Source organism: Aspergillus mulundensis, assembly GCF_003369625.1.
Source record: "Aspergillus mulundensis strain DSM 5745 chromosome Unknown scaffold_3, whole genome shotgun sequence".
NCBI classification, from domain to species: domain Eukaryota; kingdom Fungi; phylum Ascomycota; class Eurotiomycetes; order Eurotiales; family Aspergillaceae; genus Aspergillus; species Aspergillus mulundensis.
The window spans coordinates 1745680-1764894 of NW_020797891.1; the positions used below are offsets into that span (position 1 = coordinate 1745680).

General features: G+C 50.0%; 8 protein-coding genes across 8 annotated transcripts; 6 read left to right on the top strand and 2 right to left on the bottom strand.

Annotated features, from left to right (window-relative positions):
- Positions 1 to 282: 282 nt before the first annotated feature.
- On the top strand, positions 283 to 5906 carry DSM5745_04263 (histidine kinase-like ATPase domain-containing protein; the record flags this gene model as incomplete). The annotated part of the gene is made up of 8 exons (XM_026746279.1): positions 283 to 410; positions 476 to 733; positions 801 to 4095; positions 4165 to 4198; positions 4251 to 4696; positions 4754 to 5422; positions 5507 to 5766; positions 5822 to 5906. The coding sequence occupies 8 exons, from the start codon at positions 283 to 285 to the stop codon at positions 5904 to 5906; spliced, it is 5175 nt and encodes a 1724-aa protein (XP_026605275.1).
- Positions 5907 to 6428: 522 nt separating this feature from the next.
- On the top strand, positions 6429 to 10474 carry DSM5745_04264 (uncharacterized protein; the record flags this gene model as incomplete). The annotated part of the gene is made up of 3 exons (XM_026746280.1): positions 6429 to 8832; positions 9524 to 9885; positions 9956 to 10474. 3 exons carry the CDS (start codon positions 6429 to 6431, stop codon positions 10472 to 10474), a joined length of 3285 nt encoding a protein of 1094 aa, XP_026605276.1.
- A 316-nt stretch (positions 10475 to 10790) lies between these two features.
- On the top strand, positions 10791 to 11676 carry DSM5745_04265 (LOG family protein; the record flags this gene model as incomplete). Its single annotated transcript, XM_026746281.1, has 2 exons — positions 10791 to 10831; positions 10983 to 11676. The coding sequence occupies 2 exons, from the start codon at positions 10791 to 10793 to the stop codon at positions 11674 to 11676; spliced, it is 735 nt and encodes a 244-aa protein (XP_026605277.1).
- Positions 11677 to 11865: 189 nt separating this feature from the next.
- Positions 11866 to 12785, bottom strand: pre5 (proteasome core particle subunit alpha 6; the record flags this gene model as incomplete). The annotated part of the gene is made up of 3 exons (XM_026746282.1): positions 11866 to 12495; positions 12576 to 12687; positions 12748 to 12785. The coding sequence occupies 3 exons, from the start codon at positions 12783 to 12785 to the stop codon at positions 11866 to 11868; spliced, it is 780 nt and encodes a 259-aa protein (XP_026605278.1).
- A 422-nt stretch (positions 12786 to 13207) lies between these two features.
- Positions 13208 to 13766, top strand: DSM5745_04267 (Vps55 family protein; the record flags this gene model as incomplete). The annotated part of the gene is made up of 3 exons (XM_026746283.1): positions 13208 to 13246; positions 13303 to 13516; positions 13633 to 13766. 3 exons carry the CDS (start codon positions 13208 to 13210, stop codon positions 13764 to 13766), a joined length of 387 nt encoding a protein of 128 aa, XP_026605279.1.
- A 514-nt stretch (positions 13767 to 14280) lies between these two features.
- Positions 14281 to 15788, top strand: DSM5745_04268 (uncharacterized protein; the record flags this gene model as incomplete). The annotated part of the gene is made up of 3 exons (XM_026746284.1): positions 14281 to 14332; positions 14379 to 15662; positions 15766 to 15788. The coding sequence occupies 3 exons, from the start codon at positions 14281 to 14283 to the stop codon at positions 15786 to 15788; spliced, it is 1359 nt and encodes a 452-aa protein (XP_026605280.1).
- Positions 15789 to 16104: 316 nt separating this feature from the next.
- On the top strand, positions 16105 to 16842 carry DSM5745_04269 (UPF0220 family protein; the record flags this gene model as incomplete). Its single annotated transcript, XM_026746285.1, has 4 exons — positions 16105 to 16203; positions 16284 to 16544; positions 16631 to 16728; positions 16779 to 16842. 4 exons carry the CDS (start codon positions 16105 to 16107, stop codon positions 16840 to 16842), a joined length of 522 nt encoding a protein of 173 aa, XP_026605281.1.
- A 587-nt stretch (positions 16843 to 17429) lies between these two features.
- fes1 (Hsp70 nucleotide exchange factor FES1) lies at positions 17430 to 18122 on the bottom strand (the record flags this gene model as incomplete). Its single annotated transcript, XM_026746286.1, has 2 exons — positions 17430 to 17672; positions 17760 to 18122. 2 exons carry the CDS (start codon positions 18120 to 18122, stop codon positions 17430 to 17432), a joined length of 606 nt encoding a protein of 201 aa, XP_026605282.1.
- Positions 18123 to 19215: the final 1093 nt, after the last annotated feature.

Consider the following 19215-nt stretch of genomic DNA (forward strand, 5'->3'; position numbering starts at 1 on the left):
CCGATAAGCGGGAGTTTCGAGGCATCCTCCGAGGCAACACAACACAGTCAATGAGTTTGTTTCGATCGGAACCCTCATGAGGGGCCTTCGTCTCTTTTTTTCATATCTACAGGCGTTTTGGATTCCTTTTGAATATCATCGATATTCTTCTCGTTTCACTCTGCGTCACTTCTGTTTGTTCTGTTGTTTTGCCGTTCAGCCGCTCCAGGTCCTTTTATTCACTTGCACAGTACCGGCAATCTGACTCTGGTGCTACCTAAGGGTGCTCTATGATCTCCAACCATGGCCCAAAATGTTGATTTTACTGCGCTCAAAGCGCGTACTATGAGATCTGGGGCAGACGAAGAAGCTGTCACTGTAGATACACGCGGCCTGATCTCGAAAGTACTGGCACGCTATTCGGGTCAATGGTAAGCTGAGGCCACTGTATTAGGTCGTTTTCGCATCATATAGATTTGCACTGACATACACAAAGGACGGTCTTGCGAGAGATGATACAGAACGCAGCTGACGCTAATGCGACGAAAGTTACGATCAAGTTTGAGACATTACCTTCGACCACGGTTCCTTTACCTTCAGCTGCCGACAGCGCGACTATGATCAAACATACTATATCCCACCATACACTCAAACGTCTTTTGATTACCAATAACGGTACACCGTTCAGTGAGAAAGACTGGGCTAGGTTGAAACGTATCGCCGACGGTAATCCAGACGAGACGAAGATTGGCGCGTGAGTTCTTCGTCTACATATATCTGGACCAGCTGGTTCATCAACTAACCTCAAACTTGCATTTCAGGTTCGGTGTAGGTTTTTATTCCGTGTTCGACGAATTCGACGAACCATTCGTCTGTTCCGGGACAGATGGCATGGCATTCTATTGGAAAGGCAACGCTCTGTACACACGCCAAGTGCAATTGAACGAGAAAGCCACTTCTGAGACAACATTTGTCTTGGAATATCGCAATGATACCTCGCCTGTGCCGTCTCTGGTTCAGTTATGCCAATTTTTATGCAGCAGCCTTACATTTGTCAATCTTCAATGCATAGAGCTATGGCTCGATGACTGCAATATACTGCGCCTAGTCAAAAAGATTGCCCCCGGCGTCACTCTCGCCGTACCAAAAGACCTCGAGACAAAAACACAAGAAGGGTTATTGACGATTACCAGTGTTACGAGGGAGGTTGCTCAAGTAGATGCCGCCTGGATGCGCGTCCTTGAATGGAACCCAAATGCAAACACGCTTGTCGAGGGTATTCGAGATACTACAGTATCGCTTCGCAGTTTTCTGTCTAGGCTCACCCAGAGTTCGTCTGGAAAGCCGTTGGACAGTCAGAAGAAAGAAGTCGCAGGGGACATAGGGGACTTGACGAAGATCTCAACAGCATCGGTTTTCTTGCATATTAATACCGCAAGCATTCAGACATCTATCAGTCAATCTCTAAGCAGCGAACTCGAACGAGCGACACTAAAGCCTCCACCTAAGAAGACGACAATTGCGGTGCTTACTGATACAAGTCTAACGTCAGCATCATCTGAACCTGAGTTTATATCCTCCATACTACCATCCAAGGGTGGTCGGGTCTTTATTGGGTTTCCTACACAGCAAACAACCGGTCTCAACGCTCACATCTCAGCTCCTTCCGTCATTCCGACCGTGGAGCGAGAAAGCATTGATCTGAACACGAGGTACATTCGCAAATGGAATACGGAGATGTTGAGAGCAGCAGGTATAGTCTGTCGAATTGCATGGTCCGCAGAGATGGCTTCAGTGAAAAGCAGAATAATAACGGCCAAGGAACCATCAAAGCAGTCAAAGATCCGAAAAGATGACATTGTAAATGTTCTTCCTGAGGCTATCCACACTGCAAATCAGTTTGTGTTTCGAGAGTCCACACCTTCATCCTTGCTCGGACAGACAGTTGAGGATGCGTTTTGGACTTCTAATAAAAATGCTTCCATCGAGTTGCTTTCTAGCTGCGGCGTTGTCCACAGTCATCAAGCGCGCCTAGCTTCCAAGGACTTGACTTTCCTGGACTCTATTCCTGTGTTGCCAGATGAGTTCGTGGAAGGCTCGAAAGAGTTCGTCAAAAAGTTGACACTGCTAGGACTTCTAACTGAAGTTACGGTCACTGACATCAAACGTGAATTAGAAAGCAGTTCGCTGCAATCCTCTCAAATCACCGAGTTCCTTGCCTGGTTGGGACGAAGGGCTGTCTCTGGTCAACTGGACATATACTCTGTCAGGAGCATACTGAATGTTGCGGTGGCTTCCGCCGATGATGAAAGTGGCAAAAACACTGGTTTGGTCATTTTTTCAGCTGTATCGCTGTTCTTGAACCCTCAGCGCATACCTGCTGAGCTGCCTTTACCACCCGCTGTGATGCCGTTCAAGTACACAAAAGCTCTGAGCAAAAAGGAGCTAGAGCTGTTTGGCTGGGAAGAACTGCATATAGTCCCCTGGTTGTGTTGGCTTATTAGCAACGTCGAGACCGGCAAACGACTCACTCAGGAGCCCGTGTTCGCAGCACAGGTGCTTCCAGTTATCTCGAAACATTGGGAAAGTCTAAGTCAGTCCTCGAAACAGGACGTGGTCGATCAGTTGCAAGCGCATAAAGTGATTCCTACTAGAGTCGGCATGAAGCGCCCGAGTGAAGCATACTTTCCTTCCGTCCGTCTCTTTGACGACCTGCCCGTTGTTCATGGACTTCAGGGAGTGAAAGAGAAATTCCTGTCTGCTCTTGGTGTGCGTAAGACGGTCGAGCTTGGTGTCATTTTCGAGCGTCTACTCAATACTCCTGGTGAATCTGATGAGAAGTCCCCGGGCCAGGGGAAATGGAGCCACGTCGACTTAATACGATATCTCGCATCCGTCAGCAATGATATTCCTGCCAGCGACATCAAACGGCTCAAGGATACCAGCTTCTGCACCGCAGAGCCCATCATAGACCATAATGGTGCGAGAACGCCAAATCAGAGCCACTACAAGGTTCAGCAACTCTATGAGCCGAATGATGCTCTTAGAGCCTTAGGGCTTCCGGTTCTCGAGTGGCCCGGAAAGTACATATCAAGCAGCGCCGAGGGCAAGTTTCTCGCTAGGCTGGGTCTTCAAACGTCCCCAAAACTCACTACGCTGACACAAATCATGGCCTCGGCAGCCCAGCGCAACGATTGGGCTCTACACGGAAAGGCCATGTCTTATTTCGTTACTGAGTTCGAGTCTAACGGATATGGCGCTTTTGATTGCGGTTCGACGGCCGATGAATTTCTTCCAACCGAAAATGAGAACCATGCAGGCGCGGAAATAAATCATAAAGCCAGTGCTCCCAGCAAGTGCTATACGGACGAAGGTGCTGCTCTGTTCGGATTTGATATCCTTCGCAAGGACCTTCACCGTCATGCTTCTAAGTTGGGTGTCCAACAACACCCCAAATTATCCTATTGTCTTGATATATTGATCCGCAGGCCACCATCTACGAAGCGAGACGCGAGGTCACTTTACAAGTATCTTGCTGGAAGGGTGTCTGAACTCACCACGCGAGATATAGACCGTGTTGGAAAAGCCGAGATAGTGCCGGTCCACATAGATGATAGCAAGGGCAGCACAACGCGCCGTGTGGCCCCGAGACTCTGTTATCTCGGAGATGGCGAAGACTATAAGGATATTTTTGACTTTGTGGACTTTGGCCAGGATGCAAACCTCTTCCTGATGGCCGTCGGGTCGAAAAGTGAACCAACTAAGGTGGAACTTGCACAGATGGTAGTCAGGGAACCGGCTCGAATATCCTCTACTCTGCAGTCGGCAGAGAAGTATCTGAGACTCCTGCGAACTTTGGCGGAGGACATGTCCAGTCTAAGAAAGCACAAAGATCTAATGCAAGAGATGCGGAAGTCGGCATTCTTACTGGCCAGTAAGGATATTCCTTCAACGGTCCAAGTGGGGAAAGACGCCAAGAAGACAGTCGATAATTCTGATGATGAAGACGAGGCTGAAGAAGAAGGTATCCGAGAATGGACGTTGGCCGCGGCCAGAGATACGATCGTGGTGGACGATTTCCAAAGCTTTGTACTATTCAAGGACCACGTTTTCTCTGTACGTCATGTCTCTGCTCGTTTTCAACCACAACTCACGCGACGCCTACTAATTCTGATGTCTAAACAGTCTCCTCAAGAAGAGATATTGGAGAAATTCTATCGTAGGTTGCTTATGGTCTACATCGCATTACTAAACCCGCTAATACTGCGCAGTTGCTTTAGGTGCCGTGCCGCTCAGCCAACTCGTGGAAGAGCGGGCGAACTGGGGAGCGGTGGTCCCTGACCAAATCGCCGGACTGAAACTACTGAAGTTGATCAGAGAACGCTCGAGGCTTTTCCTACATGACCAGCCTCTTGATGGAATCCGGCATGATAGTCGTTGGATTGACAAGAACCTCAAAGTGCAAGTTGTTCAGTCAATTGTTCTGACGAAGACTCTCAAAGGTCGCAATGTTTCATACCGTCAGGAGAGAAAGGCGATAGTTACGGAAGTGAACAGAGAATTTGTCATGAGAATATGTCCTCAAAAAACGTACGACTTCTATGAAATCAGTCAAGCGCTTTCCCACTTGATTCTCACACGACCAAAGCTTCATTCGGCTCTAACATTGGAGATGCTATTGAAAACTGATCTACTGGAGCTCAAAGAACGTGGTTACGTATGAACAACAACTATCCCGTGGTCTTGATGATATACTGATGACTTGACCATGTAGAACGTTGAACGCATTCTCAAGAAAAAGGCACAGGAGGCTCTAATTGCAGAATCTCGGCGTCAACAACAACTCGAGGAAGAACGTCGGCGTCTACAGGACAAGGAAACAGCCATAATCGAAGAAGCTCAGAACCAAACAGCTGAGAAGCAGGGCCCGACATCGATGCCTGGGGTCTTTCCGGACTCTCCTTCGTCAAAGGATGTACGGCCCGTTTCACCGACAGAGCCTAAAGAGAAGCGCAACCTGTTCTCCTCATTTACCAAGCATTTCAGCCAGGGTAACCGGTCGTCTTGGAACCCCTTCGGCGAGACTGCCCCGTTGCCGGATACTCCTAAAGATCATGCTCCACAGCCCCCGATTGAGCAACCGAAACCGAAACAGCCTCGCCATGAAGCTCCGGTGACGGTCAACTCTACCCTTCAAACACAAAGAAGTTTGCTCCAAGCCGTGCAATCCAGCCGGCCTCATGGCTCGTCTGGTGTCTTTTCCCGACCACAAGTCGATCAAATCAATGAATTGAAATCATATTGCGATGAGAAACCCGGCCATGACCTGGAGTTTGCTGCCACACTTCCGTGTGGAGTCAACATTCTCCTTGCCAGAACTGTCGAAAGGTCTGCATTCTTAGCCAATAATAGTAGGGGGATGAATTTGTTTGGGTCTATACTTGTAAGCATGCACTACATGCCCGTCCCTCCCTTCTTCACTACTACTCTACCATGCTACCCAGGACTCTAACACAAACTCACCTAGCTTGACTGCGCCGATGTATTCTCGCTGCGGCCTGATACTGTGAGCATCTTCTATGACCCCGGCTCCAAGGCCATTGGGTTCAATCGGGCTGGCAGTATATTCTGCAATTATCACTATTTTCAGCAGCTGCATGAGAAAGCACTGCTCCAAAAAGCGAATCCAGACCGGGCTGAGGCAATAGTTTATTGGTGGGTGGTTTTGGCACACGAGCTTTCCCATAACCTCGTTTCAGACCATAGCTCTGCGCATAGCTATTACACGTAAATCCTCTTTTCCCTCGTTGCCGCGACTGTTCAGCTACTAATTCTGCTGCAGAGAAAGCTTTGTGAGCCAATACTTCCCTAGGGTTGCAGCCAAGATCGCCAGTGCAACTACGACGAGTCCAAGTCCCGAGCAATGAGGGCGTTGTTGTTAGAAGAGCAATTTTTTTTGCCCTGTCAAAGAGGGTAGACTATAGACTTTGGTTAAGCTGTCTGCATGTATTTGCATATACATATATCCTTCCCATATCGAATTCTAGAAGGCTGGGGCGTCATTGAACCGTGGAACAATCAGTCCATGCGAATAGATGGGGACCCACCACTGCCAGACTGGCTGCCCGTCTTTTCCCTTAATTCTTCGTTTCGCCGCTGGCGCCACCACCAAACATCAAATCCCTTCGGTCTTCCAGAGACGCTCTCTAAAAACTTGACTCATCGAAGAGAAATCTTCGCCATGCGCGTCTCACATCAGAAATAAGCATGGCGGTGACTTTTACCAGTCATATCTTAGCGCTACCGACCCGCGATTGGCTGGTTTAGAAGAGCCTGATTCTCTTGGTCGATTATCATTTACTCCACCTTCGTCCTTCAAATTTGTAGTTTTGTTGCTATCTTTCTCTCTGTTAATCACGCTCTCATACATTCCAGCTTAGGCGTTCATGATGGCGCCGCTCCTTGGAGACTGGACGGCGTCAAATACCGGCCCGGACAACACCAGCGTTAGTCGGGGTATGCGGCGGAAAAGTATACTTTACGTCGACGCTTATGATTCTTTCTCCTATAATGTCATATCTATGCTCGAGGAAGTCTTAGGGGTCACCGTCACGGTGATAATGATTGATGCGGAATGGCCTGACGGCAACATGCTGGAGTTTCTTCAGCACTACGATGCAGTCGTCCTGGGACCAGGACCAGGGGACCCCAATGTCTCGGAAGATGTTGGTATTATGGCAGATATCTGGAATATCGACAGCTCGCATATGCTGCCGGTCCTAGGTATCTGCCTTGGCTTCCAAAGTTTGTGTCTTCATCACGGTACTCCTATCGGGAGATTACCGGAACCTCTGCACGGACAGGTTCGTCGGGTTACAACAGCACAGAGAGACATTTTTGAGAATCTACAAGATCTGGAAGTCACTCTGTATCACTCACTATACGCCATATATGCTGAACCAATAACGGCCCCTTCACGCGCCGGCGCGGCGCCTCCAAGTTCGGTCCTTGATGTTCTTGCCTGGTTTTCTATCCAGCCAGATGATCCCTCTTCCTCCGCTACGTGGATCCCAATGGCTGTTCGACATACTAAGAAACCTTTTTGGGGGGTGCAGTTTCACCCCGAATCTTGCAAGTCTGACCGGGAAACATGCAACGAGCTGCTCCGTAAGTGGTGGGATATGGCCATCAAATACAACAAGAGCCACGATCGTGAAGGGTATGGGAGTCCACCTATAGATATAATTCGACCTTCGTGCGAGGATACTCGTCTGCCAGATGCCGCTTTCACGATGCTGAATTGGAGTGCGTCCTCTTCCTTCAATTGCGCCTCTAGATCCCTCGCGTCATGTCAGCTGGATGGTGAAGCAGTTTGCGAACTTTTCAACAACCCGGGCGTTCCAACAGTTCTATTCCGGTCGAATGGCACTTACAGTGTCCTTTCGGTACCAAGTCCGGGGAGCTGGAGGCTCGAATACTATGCCCAGCGACGGTCATTGGTAATGCAACGCTGGCCACTGTCCTCTAGCTCCTGCGACGCCGTGAATGTTTCAGACACAAAGCTTGAAGCAGTGATGTCTATTTCTCAGTTTTGGGATGTTTTAAGGTATCTGATGGACTTGAAGAAAGTCGAATCGGGAAACAACGACGTTCCCTTTTGGGCAGGATTCCTAGGTTATTTTTCCTATGAACTCGGATTGGCTTGCCTTGCTCACCCGAAACATGAAAATGGAAGCCTTGGAGATGATTATTGCTCTCGAGGAAGCGCTGGCGGTGACGATCCACCAGATGTTAGCCTCTTGTGGACTGACAGGAGCATTGTTGTTGACAATGAGACAAGTCGAGTTACCATACAATCAACTAGAGAAGAAGATGATCTACCAGCTGGCTGGTTAGATCATGCTTTGAAAGTGCTGGAACGCGCCTCGTGCGTCGAGATCTCGCCAACATCGGAAAACAACGCCGCGGACGATGAGTTTCTAGATTCTGTTCTGGGCGAGGGAGTAATTCAGTTTCCAAGCGAAGAAGCCTATCTGAATCAGGTCGAGGCTTGCAAGGACGAATTAAGGGCCGGTGAATCGTACGAGCTATGTCTTACTTGCGAAACATCCATCACTCTTCCCTCGCCGGATTCTCCCATTGAGCGCTTCGAGTTTCCCTGGAAATTGTACAAGCGACTACGAAAATACAATCCTGCTGCGTTCAGTGCCTATGCGAGGTTGGGAACTGTCAAGATTGTGAGCAGCAGCCCCGAATGCTTCCTCAACTGGGACCGGTACTCCACCCTGGAGATGAAGCCGATGAAAGGAACTGTCAGAAAGTCTGACACCATGACGATGGAAAAGGCACGAGAAATTCTCGGGTCAACGAAGGAGATGGCCGAGAACCTCATGATCGCGGACCTCATCCGGCACGATCTCTATGGCATCTGCGGCGCGGGCAACGTCCACGTCGAGAAGCTACTCGAAGTGGAGGATCACGGGCGGGTCTATCAGATGATCACGCATGTCAAAGGGCATGTTGACCCCTGTCGACCTGGTTATGCCGCGAAAAGCCTACCACGGTTACAGTCGTCAAACATGTCTGGGTACGGACTGACTGCATTGCAGCGGTGTCTACCGCCCGGGTCCATGACTGGGGCCCCGAAGGAACGATCTTGCATGCACCTTGCCTCAATCGAGGGCCGGAAGCGCGGGATCTACTCTGGCGTGATGGGCTTTCTCGACCTTGGAGGAGGAGGAAGTTTCTCCGTCCTGATTCGTACGGCCTTTACCTCCTCTGGCGACAACGACGACATTCAAAAGTGGCGGATTGGTGCTGGAGGCGCGGTGACCATGCTTAGCAGCGCCCAAGGTGAGTGGGACGAGATGCTCACCAAATTACGGACTGTCTGTGGCATATTTATGCCCTCTCATGCGAGAAGATGATGATAAGGGCGGTGTGGTCTAACATTTGATGTATATATTTCGTGGCAACGATTTTCAACAGTTGCCTATGACGATTGATGTGAACTTTATATTTTTTTTAGACACGATAGATTGGTCGGATTCAACATTCAGCGTGGGAATGGGCCTTTTTTATTTTTGCATATGCTAAACATGCTTCAATACCTCAAGCTTTGCAGTTTTTTATTCATTCCGAAGGCTCGTGAAAGCATATCAATATTATTGCACCTTAAATACTCCCACGATCTACTCGTAGCATTAGTGCCCATAATCCCACAGGTTACCCAAGGTACTTCGATGCAAACAGCACAAACACAAGCTTGTACTCCGCGGAGTGCTACCAAACCGAGCTTCTTCCCTGGCCCTGCAAAACTCCATAATCCGCAAGAACATTTCGTTTCCAACATTCAGCCTAACCACGGCCCTTACGACTCGGAATGGCAGGCACTCAGGATCCCACCTCGTTGGAGGAAATCCTATGGCGATCCCCGTCCCACGTCCAGATGATGGGTGGATATCTTCATTCGAACAACAGTAGGGATCTCGCTCACTGAAACCCCATCTGTCGATTGATGCAATTAATTTTCTTCCGTGGCTAGTTCTATTCTACTTCGCCGAATCACCCTTCTTTGACGCAACCTCGAACAATGCCTCTCTAGCAATCCAGGCGAACTATAATGAAGCGTTCCGTCACTTCGTGGAGACAAGAGAAGCCTTTGAGGGCCGGCTGAAAACTATGCAGGGTCTGGAGTTCATGGTTGGCTATGACCCATTGCAGGCTGCAGCGGGGGCAAATGCCCAGTTTGCGCATGAACCGTCCAACGTGTGGGTAATCCGGAAACAGACGCGGCGGAAGCGATCCGGCATTGAGGACGAGGTCGTGGTCCTGGCCACATTCTTTGTGATTGGAGACTGCATTTACATGGCTCCTTCGGTATCAAGCGTCATTGGGAACAGAATTGTATGCCGTGGTGCCCCGAGCGCTCCCTGGTCAGTCAGTATCGCTAGGACTAACCTTGCATGTTGTTTAGCTTTCCGCAGTGGCCTCTCTCACGAGCTTGCTCAAGACTGCGTCAACTTTGTCCAAGTTCACCCCATCGCATGGGCACACATACCTCCCACCGGCGCCCAAATCAACGGATGCCAGTCAGCCAGGCGTACAGTCGCAAACAAGCAAAGAGAACACACCAATTCCCGATGCTGATGCTACAAATAAAATACAGTCTTTTACTGGACCACAATCTGGTAATGGTTCAACCATTCACGACATACGGTCCCTCGCGGACTCATTCAACCTTGTAGCTCGGTATGGAGATGAGTATATGGACGAGAGTCCATTGATGGGAGAGCCGGGATCCTTTATTCTGTCCAGGACGGGTGAAGCAGATCGCGGCGCAGCATCGAAGCAGCCACAACCTCTTAGTACAACCGTGCCAGGGCGAGTTGGGACGCCGCAAGCCAAGGCTGATACGCCGGGCAAAGTGTCGGACAAAGGCAGTTCTGCAGAGGAGCCCAAGCTGCGGAAAAAGAAGAGCAAACCGGCGAGTTAGCTTCGAGAATCTTGAATCAGCGATACCCATTGCTAATCAAACCCTGCACCGAAGAGTAAGCAAAGTATGTCTCGTGCTATGTAGCCATGCATTACCGCATAAATTGGAAGATAGGCAGTCATTGTAATGAAATGCTCACGATGTTCTGAGAAGCCCCTCCATATGACTCATCTCGTTGTATCTGCTTCAAGTCTGAGGAATTCGCCGCCCCATCTATAACGTCACTCAGTATTATAAAGACAACCGTACGCCCCCAGTCCCCAGGTCATAAAACCCTTCCCCGATCTCCAAACTTAATCGAACCCAATCCGTCAAAATGGCAACCACTGAAACAAAACGCCCCGTGGTCTGTGTCTTGTAAGTCGGGGAACGAAGCATTACCCCTCCCCCGCATGTATATTCTACGATTTTTCCTTCTACGACCCCTACAAGAAAAATCCCCTACACTCAAAGACCTCTCAATTGTCCCCTTACTTGAACAAGAATCCGAAATTAACAATGTCTACAGCTGCGGCTCCGTCGAAGGCACAAACCCTGCACATATGGACACTGCCCGACGCCTCGCCCAGATCTTCCACGAGAACAACATTCAGCTCGTATACGGCGGCGGCACAAAGGGCCTGATGGGCGAGATCGCGCGCACACTCGTCTCGCTCTCCGGGCCCGAATCCGTGCACGGCATCATACCCCGCGCTCTGGTGAGCATCGAACCCGGGTACAAGAATGGCAACAGCGGCACCCCCTCAACATCGTCCGCGTCTGCCGGAGGCGGCGGCAAAGAAGCCGAGCGGGTTGTCGGCGAGAGTCAGGATGGCAACGTTCCGTCCTCAGAGTACGGGCTGACGACGATCGTGGCGGACATGCACACACGGAAACGGCTGATGGCGGAGAAGGTGCGCGGGGGAGGCCCAGGGAGTGGATTTGTTGCGCTGGCTGGTGGGTTCGGTACGATTGAAGAGGTCATGGAAATGACGACGTGGAATCAGCTGGGAATTCATCACTTGGGAGTTGTGCTGTTGAATATTGCGGGATATTGGGATGGGTTATTGGAGTGGGTGAGGAATTCGGTTAGGGAGGGGTATGTGTCTAAGGAGAACGAGGGTATACTGGTGGAGGCCAAGGCTGTTGAAGAGGTTTGGCCGAAGCTGGTGCAGTATCAGGTTAGTGAGGGGAGGTACCAGTTGAAGTGGGAGGATGAATAGATTGAGACAAGGGTGTCTGCGGCCCTTTAGAGTGCTTGTATAGAGGATTAGCGCTGTAGAGCTGCTGATTAGTTATAGTTTAGACAGCTCCGATACGGATAACGGCATGACATGGCATCAGTGAAATTCTGTCGTATTATTTCCCCTAACAGGAGCATGGCATCTTCATGTCTAGGGCATAGACTCCATTTATGAATCGACCTCCATGGTCTCCTCGTCCTTCGTCTCACTCGCGTCTGACTTGTCCAGGGCTTCAAAGAGCGGTAGAAGCTGCTGTCCTTCGTAGAGCTTGAAGCTCTCAACTTTCCCACTATCCGCAAGTCCCACCACACCGACAGACGTGTTGTCCACTGTCAGCTCCTTATCCTGAGAGAGGGTCTCCTTCAAAGCCCTAAGTCCATGAGTGATAAGCTCGTCCCGGCTGGACTCTTCAAGTTTGTCAAGGTTGCGTTCCAGGTAGGTTCGGGCCATTTGGGATCGTGCTCCAATAGCGCAGGCAAGCATCTCCTGGGTCATACCGGAAGGCTGGAACTCGAATAGATGAGGACCGGCTTCATCCATTCCAGCAACCAGCAGACCAACACCATATGGCCGCTTTCCGTACTGTTGCGTGTTTGTTTGAGCACGGTCGGCGATCTGAGAGACAATACGGTTCACGGGCAGGGGCCGGCCGTAGGTCATTCGGGAGCCGAGACATTGTTGCTTCATGTAGTTGGAGAGAACGCGGGCGTCTGAAGCCAGACCGGCTATGGCGACGCCCATGTGCGAATCGACTTCGATGATCTTCTTCTGATATGAGGAGAGTTCTTCGGCGTTTCTCTATAGATGCAATTGGGCGTTAGACATTGTCCTTCTCGGCCGTGGGGATGATTACGGGTGCTGATGGGCTTCCGCCGTACCTTGAGGCCAACCAGCACGGCATGCGTCTTATTGACAAGCCCAACCACGACTGAACCTTGCTTCACAGCCTCCTGCGCATACTCTACCTGGAATATCCGGCCTTGCGGGGAGCTTCATCGGACAAAAGAGTTAGTGTTCCCGCTCCCGGAAGCATGGATGGGGAGCTCATACAAGGTGACCGCATCGTTGTCGTAGTTGTTCCTGAACATCGTGAAGGCTTGGGCAGGACGAGATTAAGCTCAAAAGACAGTTTAGCGTTCTCCTGTAGTAGAGGAGTTAGAAGGTACGAATGGAATAGGAGAGTTGATGGAAAGACGAAAGCGAGACAGCAGGCAGACAGCAACTGACGCAAAACATGGAGGTCCAAACGGAGCTCCACGAAGGCTGGTGGTAAGCGCCTCAGGCGCCAAGCCTCAGCTGCCGCTCTGAGTCCAACCTCAGTTCCATGCCTCACGTCACCCGAATTCGTTCATTGATTCATCTATCGATCAAGTAGATCAGTTGAGGCTCTGTCATTATCTTCTACTAATCTAGTCATATCCCAGTCGCTTCCGGCCCCCGCAAGCGATCTTTTACGATATCTGCGCCGTCGCCTGAAGCTTGAGCTTGACGCATCTGCGTCTCCGCAGTCATGACGGCTGGACTCAAAACAATCATCGCTCTCTCCTTTGTATAATGGCCTCTTTCCTGCCTAAAGCCGGCTGCTAACCCCTGAGCTGCGTGCAGGTCCTTGCCATTGGCTTTCTCCTTGTGATTCTCTCCTCGGCTCTCTGGCACAACTTTCTGCCGCTGACCGTCGTTGCGACCTACGTTATTGCGCCGCTCCCGAACTGGATATGTTCACGATGTGCGAATCCCGACGACTTTATGGACAGTTCTGGCAATGCTGTCGCTGACTTTGGCCGATTCTTGACCGGTTTTCTGGTACTTATGGGTATTGGTATGTTGGCCCACCTCAGACGATGGGACTCTGTCAGCCAGAGAGTGCTCCGCGCATCTTCGCGTTAATGGCGCTTCTTATACTACCTGAACTGAGCTAATATGTTCATTTCACAGCTCTTCCAGCAGTCCTCGCGCACAGTGGCGCCATTGAAGTGCCTGCGATGATCATGTCCATCCTCGGAGGTCTGTTGATTTACGGAACAATCATCAGCTTTTCCATGTTTTTCCAGGAACAAGAGGAGTTTTGAGTTGATAAATCATATTGAATGGGTGATGCTTCAATCCCAGAGCATCCGGCCGTTGTTTGGGCAGGCAATTCCCCGTCCCGTCTCGCAAATTCAAGGTCTCTGACTTATTATTTCCACGTTTCAACGAATATCTATTTTCTCGACGTATTGCTGGGAGTTCTTCGATGTGGGCTTGATATGATATTCTGTTCATGATGCATGCTGTTATTCGGCGATATGATTATTTGATGTACTATAGCCACTCGGCGATAATATATAGAAATTGCAGACAGCACCTTGCAGTCGGAATGTGTGCCAATAGTCTTGGGGGTTGATTAAAGGTCGTTCGTTGTCGTTGGTGCTAAAGCTTTCAGGTATCTATATGACATGACCATGATCACGTGAGCGCGCGCTTTCCTATTTGGCTCGCGTCGTTTCAATTATGCGACCAGCCGATGATCAAGTTACCAACAACATTAGTCTTGAAATGATGCGCTTATGATTGGTATGCTGCTAGGTGTAGGGAGTTCTGAAGATGAACATCTGGTCTGGTGTCATTGCGCTCGATAATCAATCGCTACTGCAAGGTAGGCGTTTTGCGCCGGTTTAAATCCACTCGCTAACCATACACAGATCTACAGCTCATCGATCAATCCGCTAGTTGGCAATCGAATATACTCCAGAGCTCTACTTTGTGCTTTAGATCCTACGTGAACCCGGCTCTCATACCTCTTTACGCGCGCGTCGGTCCGAACCTCGAACTCCATACGAGTAACCCGGGAACCTCGCGATGGCTAAAACACAAATTGCTGGGAAGCTTATGGCTAGAGGACGATGGCTGGGACCGCTTTCAAACAATACAATGTCCAGTCGGGCTCCTTCTGGATCTCGATGGAGCTACACGGCCAAGGGCGTCGGGGCCGTCGACCACCAACCTGGTGGTATATGGTATTTTGTCAACATCTACCTCGTATCAACGGCCACCGACGCCGCCTGTATCATTTTCACGTGGAACCGCAGAATTCGCGTCCAGCACCGTCAAACAAGAACTAAGGATATATGCTACGCCAATCTCCGGGTCCCTTATCGCAAGAGCTCAGGCGCTTCCAGATCGTGACGACACTGAGACCATTGCCGGCCATGAACAGCTTGCCCAGTTTCTTCCGGATATTCACTCACCCAGTCCCAAGCGCAAGCGCGTCGAAACCCTATTTGAATCGGTAGCTCAGCATCATAAGCGAGTACGGCACAAGGGAGGCGAGGCTGTATCCCAGCTGATGGCCCAGAGCATCTTACAGCCCTCACAACAGCTGCAGGGCTATAGAGTTAAAAGAGAATCAGAAGAGCCAGGCCTCCCAATACTGAGCAAGATCGCTTCGCACCGACCTAGGTCACTCTCGATCAGTTCGAATCTGCACCCGAACAAAGCGGCGGAACCTCGCCCCGAGAATTCACGTCCTAGCAGCAGTTGGGGTTGTGCAAGTCAGCTCTCCTCCAGAAGGGCTACACCGGTATTAGGGTTATCAACGGAAGGCCCCACACGCAGAGGAAGTGTCTTGTCCGCTGTCTTACCGCCCTCCGAAGGCAAGGAGACTCCTCTGGAAACTAAGCCTGTGGAAAATATCATCGCCGATAACAAAAACACTATAACCCGTACGATCTTGACGTGTATGCGGTTATACGGTTTCAACCGCACAGCGCGCCCTCTATCTTCCAAAAACCTCTCTCATAGTGACATAATTCCTCCACACATTGAAGGAAGGGACTCACAGATGTCCGGTGACAGCATGGCTTTACCTGCTTCGAACCCTAGCACTGATGAAGACGAATTCAAAGCCATGTATCACGCGACATACCGTGCTTCAACTTTTGCGCTGCGAAAATATCTGAAGGAACCGTCCGATGGTGAGGATGGTTGTAAGCCAGCACCACTTATTCTGGAAAAAGGGAAGGCAATGATATATATTGATGGATTTTTAAAACTATTTTGTGAGGAAGAGCACTGAACTGGCTGGACCAGGCTACGAGCCCATGATGTTATGAAGTATATAGGCTATTTGCATAAGGAGGAGATAGAAACTATTGATATGATAATGCTTGATATGAGCATGATAGTACTGGGTCCGCATTGAGGTTAAATCTGATAAGAAACCTAAGAGAGCATTGTGTTGATGGCTGAAGCATTCACTGCTTCATCGTATACTCCGGAGCCAGATTTTCCGAGCCGGGCAGCTGCCGGGCAGCTGCATCATCATCCAACCTCAAGCATACAATCGACGACGATCGCGAGCATAACAAGCGCCCCTCCTACTCTGACGATTACCGATCTGTTAGACCTAATACAGCAAACTGATTCAGGATGGACGGCTCTGAGAATCGGCTATTCCGCTTTTCCAAACCAGAATGGCTCAACAACTCGACAGTCCGCAATGCGGGCGTCTACACATCAGGCGCACTGGTAAGCAGTCATCCAGCTCCCATCCTAGACCACATCATAGCGTCCGGCTACTTGATCTTATGACTGATTACAAGATATAGTTTTCCCTCGGTTTCTTCTTCCTCATCGACGCCGCAGCCTTCTCACATAGCTTTCGCAATGCTTCAACCGTGCACGTCAAATTCGTCGATTGGATTCCGGGAATCTGCTCCGCGCTGGGAATGCTTGTAATCAACTCGATTGAGAAGTCGCGATTGCAAGCCGACAGCTTTAGTTACAGTGGGAATGGCGTTGCGTGGAAGGCGCGGTTTGTCCTGTTCCTGGGGTTCGCGTTGCTTGCTGGTGGTTTGGCGGGAAGTGTGGTAGGTTCTATATCCGATATCTTCGTGGGGGCATTTCGTGTCTGGTCCTGTGCTTAGTCGGCTTGCTAATTGTATCATGTTGTTAGACGGTCATGGTTCTCAAGTACCTTATGCCGAAATATCCGCTGCCGACGCTGTATTTTGGGATTGCGAATGTTATTTCGAATGGGCTTGTGATGCTGAGGTGAGTTGACCTGTAAAGAGGTGAGTTGATGCATTTGTTAACTCACGCAGCTCGGTTGTTCTTTGGATCTCTCAGAACATTGAAGACGACTACACCTATAACCTCGCGCTGTAGGTGTTGTTGCTACAAGCAGTGTGATGTCGATGAGCCCCCTTTGGTATATTACCCCGAAATGTTTTATTCATTCTTCGAACAATATGTGTGTACTGCACTTTATGCGACTCGGTCTATGTACTAACCAACATGTTTTATTTGATGAACGGCGTATGCGGATTGTGATGCATTGTTTATTCTGTTGCCTCTATATTTTATCTGGTCGATTATGCTTTTGATAGCGCCAAGTTTATTCCCGACTGTTCTGGATTTGTACTCCGTGGAGCAACGTTCAATGTGATGCCGCAGGCAGTGACGAAGTGGTTACCCGCTGCGACACGTAGCTGAGATCTCCGCTATACGTATATGGTCAGATTGCATGCGTACGTATGCGCATAGATGTGGCGGCACGTGGAACAACGGCGCCTTCAATGATGGTAGCCTGTCCGGTACACTGAATTAGGCAGCCTCGAGGTAGTTGACAAGGGGAGCCGTAAGTGAGGCCGCGAAAAGCCTCTGCCTGTCTTTTACACAAACGCGACAGGTCCGTTGGAGAAACATCGTAGGGTATCAAAATTAGGGGTTGTTCCTTCAGCACGGGATGGCGACTAGGATGACGGAGCGGGATGCGCTCTCAGTTTATCCATAATCGCATCAATGGCCTCCATGTCTCCGGCGTCCACCTTTTCACTGGAATATTCCTCCGGAAGGTGCTTGACCAACTCATTTGTGCCCGGTTGGTAGTTGCGGACGGCGGAGGAAAGAGCGTAAACAGCCTTCTTACGGGCTGCAGGGTTGGGGTCTTCCGTAGACATGGAAACTAGGGTCGGGATGGCGTTCATGACAATAAGCTATTCAACAACATCGTTAGCTCTTTCAATTGCGGGAAATGTCTCAATCGAACTTGCCTTATCCTGTGCCTTTTCATTGTTTTGGACAGCCGTCCCAATACACCACGCCGCCATGCGTCTCATATCTGCCTCCTCGTGCTTCAGCAGCTCAACGAGGGGAGTCCACAGACCCAGTGGCTCCAAGTTATTCGCGTTATCTATACCTTCGATGAGCTGTTCGAAATTGTCAAAAGCGATCAGCTTGTTTTCGAGATCAACCTCGTCCGAGCGCAAAGCTTCCATGGCGGCTTTCATCAGATCGGCGTCGGAGGGGCCGCCAAAAAGCGCGCTGAGCATCTCCGGCGTGATGTTGTTGCGGGGGGGCTGGGTGGCATTGCTATCGGACGACTGCTGGCCTGCTGCTGAGTTTTGAATTCCCCATTTGAGGAGGTTGTTCATGTTTGGATCCATGCTGTCTGCGGTTTGTTCTCTTGTTGATAGGCCCGGGCCGACTCAAAGTAGTATTTAGCGGAGTATGTCCAAACGGAATTTTCACAATTCAGATAACTGGAAATCACTGGGAGGTAGCATAGATGGGTAAAGATAGTTATGTCTTGTCAGGCAAAAAGAGGCGGCGAGCGCACGGATGGAACCAAAAAATGGTTCTTGTTGGATCCAGACACTTCATGCTTCAGCGACGACTTTCCACCTTGTTCTACGCTAAGCAGGCTCCCAAGTGGGCACACAGGGAACGAACGTTCTTATGCACTGTGCTGCTGGTTTATTACAACTCTGAGAGCTGGAGCTCTATCAGATACTTTTCACTTGCACCGAACCTCAGCTAGGGCCTTGACATCCATGCTTCTATCTTTTTTTTAGCGGTTTCATATCCATATCTTTGTTACCTACCCCGCCATGCTCGAGCCCCGCGATGCTGTCATACACCTAGTCTATGCGGCTTAATATCGGCCAGGCTTGAGGTGCGAAGTACAGATTTAGTATCTTGCTGTGATGCATATTAGGGATTTGGAACACATCATCAACATGCCTTGCATCTCAACTGCGTCGCCACAATGGCATTGTAGGACTCGCTCTATCCTGAGAAGGCGGTAAGCTACGGGGAGGGCATCGATGCAAGGTTGGAAGGTGTCTGGACTTGAATCTTGATAAAATGAAGAGATACTAGAGAATTAGGCTAGGCATAGTCTTCAACCGAGCGAATAGTGATGGGGTTCAGGCACAGCGTTTCCTAATTACGACGAGGGGTAGGAATTTGGAAGCCTGGATGCCCTTTAGGCATTGGAAATCGGGGAAAGCGAGTCGTCATCGTGCTTACAAGCAGTAGCAGAGGGCGATAATAATAGAACGAATAAGAGGAGAGACCCTGTTCTCTGGATTCTGGAAACTGGAACGCGCCGGTCTGAACCATTGGGATGCTGGCGGCCTTGGATTTCACCCTCTGCCCCACGAGGATTCATCATCGCTCAAGGCCACCTCAGTTTACAATCGTTCTGCCTGAGAGGCAACACTCGGGTGGCAGTACAAAAGAATCCATAGAACTTAG